The 5000-nt window shown below is 42.6% G+C and overlaps 1 protein-coding gene across 1 annotated transcript; it reads left to right on the top strand.

Moving 5' to 3' along the window:
• Positions 1–713: 713 nt before the first annotated feature.
• On the top strand, positions 714–4117 carry LOC125200080 (G-type lectin S-receptor-like serine/threonine-protein kinase At1g11300). The gene is made up of 7 exons (XM_048097861.1): positions 714–2021; positions 2106–2213; positions 2277–2479; positions 2560–2770; positions 2911–3154; positions 3231–3381; positions 3455–4117. Exons 1-7 carry the CDS (start codon positions 755–757, stop codon positions 3764–3766), a joined length of 2496 nt encoding a protein of 831 aa, XP_047953818.1. The 5' UTR covers positions 714–754; the 3' UTR covers positions 3767–4117.
• Positions 4118–5000: the final 883 nt, after the last annotated feature.

Here is a 5000-nt window from a genome sequence, read left to right as displayed (position 1 = left end):
GAATTTTATCTATTTATTATATGAAAATAGGTAATTTTTTTGGCTACATTAATTAAAAATTTATATATTTAATAAATATTTAAATTTTACCATTCACTTACTTTAAATACTCTTAATATTTAATTTACTTAAAATGTTTAATATATGTTTTTGTTATATGTTAATATTAATTGTAATATATTACTCACTAGATTTAATATATTTTGTAAGAGCAAATTTAATTTTATATTTGTAATGTAAAAGGTTCTGACAAAGTGATTGAACGGTCGGACAGTTGAACGCGGAAAAGGCTCACCGCTTCACCGCCGATCCATTTTTAAAACATTGGTTTTATTTTACAAGAAAGTTCGCTTTATCATTTAAGTATCATGGTAGTAATTTATTTCAAATTGTAATTTTTCTACACAAATTACAATGGATAAACTAATGATGTCCTAAAAAATAAACTCAGTAGTCTTTTGGTGACTCTTATAAAGTTAGTTGTTACCATTTCTCCTTTGCCTATTGGTTCCTCCTGTTGGCCCACAAATACATAAAATCAGCGTATCATACAGTCCAAAGCCAGTCATCGCACAATCCTTATTTTATGTTTGAGATAATGATCTTCGCCGACGACTTTGACAGACCTCATTTTCCACACAACCACCCTCTCATTATAATAAATAAACAATACAATATAAAAGCATGTAACTAACTAATTACTAATAAAACCATCAAATTGCATTACCGTTCTTAATTTCCCTCTTCCTAAACAATGAATATTCCGATAATCAAACTCTTTCTCCACCAATTCACAGCCTTAATACTTCTTTTTCTTCCTCTTCTATGTAAATCGCTAGACACAGACACGATTTCACCCGGTGTAGTAATCCGAGATCCCGACTCCATCATCTCCCAAAAGCGCGTTTTCAAACTTGGCTTCTTCAGCCCCGCCAACACCACCACTCGCTACCTCGGCGTCTACTACGTCGTCTCCGAGGAAGCGGTGGTGTGGGTCGCCAACCGCGGCCGACCCCTCAACGCTCCCTCCGGCGCCGTCGCAACGATATCCGAAACCGGAAATCTAGTCCTCCTTGACTCAAAAAATGAGACCATCTGGTCAACTAATATTACAGCAGGGAACACCACACTTCAGCTATTGGACACTGGGAACCTCGTGCTTCGCGAAAACGCGACAGGGGACGTGCTCTGGGAGTCCTTCTCGGAGCCCTCGAGCGTCTTCCTCCCGACGATGAGGATCATCGACAACGTGGACACAGGGAAGAAGGTCGTCGTCTCGTCCTGGAAAAACGCCTCCAGTCCAGAAACAGGGGCTTTCGCGTCTGGACTGGAGGCGCTGAATATCCCGCAGATGTTCACGTGGAACAACGGCCGGCCTTACTGGAGGAGCGGGCCGTGGAACGGCCTGATCCTGATCGGGGTGCAGGACATGTACTCGCCGTACCTGGATGGGTTCAGCGTGGTGGATGATCACGCCGGTAGCTTCTACTTCACCGCGCCTCAGGCGGACTTCTTGATGAAAATCGACCTGAACTCTTCCGGGAGTTTGCTGCAGAAGCTGTGGAATGTTGATAAGAAGAGCTGGGATATTACTTGGCAAGCGCCTTCCAATGAGTGTGATGTTTACGGGACTTGTGGGCCGTTCGGGAGCTGTGATAGTCGGGCTACGAGCATGTGCTCTTGTTTGAGAGGGTTCGAGCCGGTTAATAGTGATGAATGGGGTAATGGGAATTGGAGTAATGGATGCAAGAGGGTGAATCAGCTGCAGTGTGATGCAGGGGAGCCTAATGGGGATGGATTTCTTAGGCTACCGTTTATGAAGGTTCCGGATTTCGCGGAACAGTTCACTCCTAGACAGGAGGATGAGTGCCGGAGCAGGTGTTTGGGGAACTGTTCTTGCATAGCTTACGCTTATGATGCAAAGATCGGATGTATGTTCTGGAGCGATACTTTGATTGATGTTCAGCAGTTCCCTAATGTTGGTGTTGATCTTTACATTCGTCTCTCGCCTTCTGATTTCGGTATTTTTCAAACTATACTTTTCGTAGCGTATTTCTTGTAATGTGAGTATTGGATTTAGTCATTTTAGTCTATGTTTATTGTAGCTAAGGAGAAGGATAAGAAGGTGTATATCATTATTCCGGTGGTGGTTGGTTTCGTGTGCATATCGGCTATGATCTTCGTCGCTTGGTGTTGGATGATGAAGAGAAAAGGTACTGAGTTTGGTTTTTTCTTTACAATTGTAGGTGACTAATGAATCCATCTTGTGAAATTAGGACATAAGCCAGAACAGAAAAAGGTGTTCCAAGCAGAGCAAACATTTCCATCAGACTCAACTGCAATAGTACTGAAGCAGGAATCAGAGGTGGACAGTATTGAGGAGTTGCCGTTGTTTAGTTTTGAGACAGTTGCGAATGCAACGGATCAGTTTAACGAAGACAATCTTCTCGGGAAGGGCGGTTTTGGTCCTGTTTATAAGGTACAAACAAACTTCTCCATCTCTTGCATGGGTTGTTTGTTGTTGGAGCTAACACTAGCTGTTTTTTTAATCTCATCAAGGGAAATTTGGGTGGTGGGAAAGAAATAGCGGTGAAGAGGCTATCGGCCGCATCTGGACAAGGGGCTCAAGAGTTCAAGAATGAAGTGATCGTGATTTCCAAACTCCAGCACAGGAATCTCGTCAGGTTGCTGGGATATTGCGTGGAGAAAGAAGAGAAGATGTTGATCTACGAGTACATGCCAAACAAGAGCTTGGACTTTTGCCTCTTTGGTACGCTATCAATCACAAGCTAGATCTTTAGTTGTTACAGATCATGAACTCAACTCAGTCTTTTAAGATGACTTCTCACGTGTTGGTCTGTAATGCTACATTAGTTTTAAGTCTTATAGATTGTAATTGTGTTTGTGTAGACGATAACAATCCATCGAAGAAGGTTCTAGATTGGAGGAAGCGTTTGAATATCATCGAGGGCATTGGCCGAGGCCTACTCTATCTCCACAGGGACTCCAGACTGAAGATAATTCACCGAGACCTCAAGCCAAGCAACGTACTTCTGGATGAGGACTGGAACCCCAAAATCTCCGATTTTGGCATGGCGAGAATCTTCGGAGGCGACCAAGAGCACGACAATACTGCCAGAGTCGTAGGGACTTAGTAAGTGCAACCTTCAGATCTTCAGTTCAGACATAACCTATTGCATCACGTTGAAATTATATCGATTTTTTTACAGCGGATATATGGCGCCAGAATACGCGATGGAAGGCAGATTCTCGGAAAAATCAGACGTATACAGCTTCGGAGTACTAATGCTAGAGATACTAAAAGGGAAGAAAAACGCACACTTTTACAATCACGAGTGGTCCCTTGGCCTTATTGGATGTGTAAGAACTCACTCAAAATGTACCACTTTCTTTCATAAAAATGAATGATTCAGTTCATGCTTGCACATTTCAGGCATGGAGGCTGTGGAGCGAAGGCGACGGTTTGGCTTTCACGGACGAAGGGATAGCTAGCTCGGATTCGAAGGGAGAGATGGAGAGATGCATTCACATTGCGTTGTTGTGTGTGCAAGAATTTCCGAAAGATAGGCCGACGATTCAGACGGTTTTGTCGATGCTGAGCCGGGAAATAGTGGACCTGGCGGCGCCGGAGCAGCCGATGTTTGCTGAGAAGTGGAACGGCTTGCCGGTGGGGACGACGGTGGCGGCGGGAGAATTCGGACACTCGGTTAATGAGCTCACTATTACTGCCATCGATGGCCGGTGAAATGAGGCGTTATAATTTTACATGTTGCTTGTTTTATTTTTAACATGCGTCAATGCTCTGTTTTTAACTTTGATTTTTTTTCTTTCTAAATAATGAATTTCAGATGTGTTAGTGGGGAAATGATGGCTCCAGCCACCATATGACCAAATCGAGCATGGACCCACGTGGTTATATCTAACAAAAAATCAATGAGACAGTGACATAAGAAATTGCTATTTTAGGAGTGGTGGTCCCCGTTCTTATTTTAGGAGTTGTGTCCCCATTTTAATTATCATGCGGGTGTTTTAGTTAATGGGGCAATGAAAGGTCATATTTACTCATTTTGATTAATTTTTTATTAATTTTTTTGAATCTGTTATTTTTTATATTTTTTAAAATTCGTGTCTACATAAAATGTGATTTCTATTGTACGAAGGAAGCTCTGTTTATTAAATTTTGTCCGTAATTAGTACTCCATTTGGAAAAATATAAGATTAATGAAATGCATACCTAATGTTGGAAGTTGGCGATTAAATAACATGGGCGAACGACGGGGATTGAACCCGCGCGTGGTGGATTCACAATCCACTGCCTTAATCCACTTGGCTACATCCGCCCCTAAATGGTGTCAAATTATGAGGACGGGTGGAATACTATTTCATTCTTTGAATAATTTTTTAACTTTTTGAGAGTTTGAAAGTTTCAAATTTAATGTTCAACATTTTAGTTGCTCATCCACTGACAAAATCGGATGTGTAGACTAGTCTACAACTATAATTTGAAATATATACCCACTTTTTTTATTCTTCCATATATGACTACATGTCAAATCAAATTGTTAACTACTGGTACATATTTTGAATTGTAGTTGTAGCCTAACCCATGAGCATCTCCAATGCCGGACGTCCTGGCGGGCGTCAGACCGGCGTCCCCGACGTCCGTCATTATGCGAGGAGGGGATGGACGCGGGGACACGGCAGAACCGTGGCATTCTCGGGACGTCCGTCGTGACGGCGGGCGGATGTCCGTTATTGCAGCATCCCGACGGACGTTCGGCGCGAACGTCCCGTTCCGATTTTTGAATTTTTTTTACAAACTTTATATATACGGCTCGTCGAACTTCATTTCATTCGCACCACTTATGTTAACAAGTTTCTCTCTATCTCTCTCTACGTTTCTTTTATGGCAAGTGGTAGTGGAAGTGGCAGTGGCAGTGGAAGTGGTAGTGGTAGTGGTACGGGTGGTAACGGTGCTG

The sequence above is a fragment of the Salvia hispanica genome, unplaced genomic scaffold (genome assembly GCF_023119035.1).
Source record: "Salvia hispanica cultivar TCC Black 2014 unplaced genomic scaffold, UniMelb_Shisp_WGS_1.0 HiC_scaffold_793, whole genome shotgun sequence".
Classification (NCBI taxonomy): Eukaryota; Viridiplantae; Streptophyta; class Magnoliopsida; order Lamiales; family Lamiaceae; genus Salvia; species Salvia hispanica.
The sequence above is the reverse complement of the archived record's forward strand: the minus strand, read 5'-3'. Positions and strand labels throughout refer to the sequence as shown.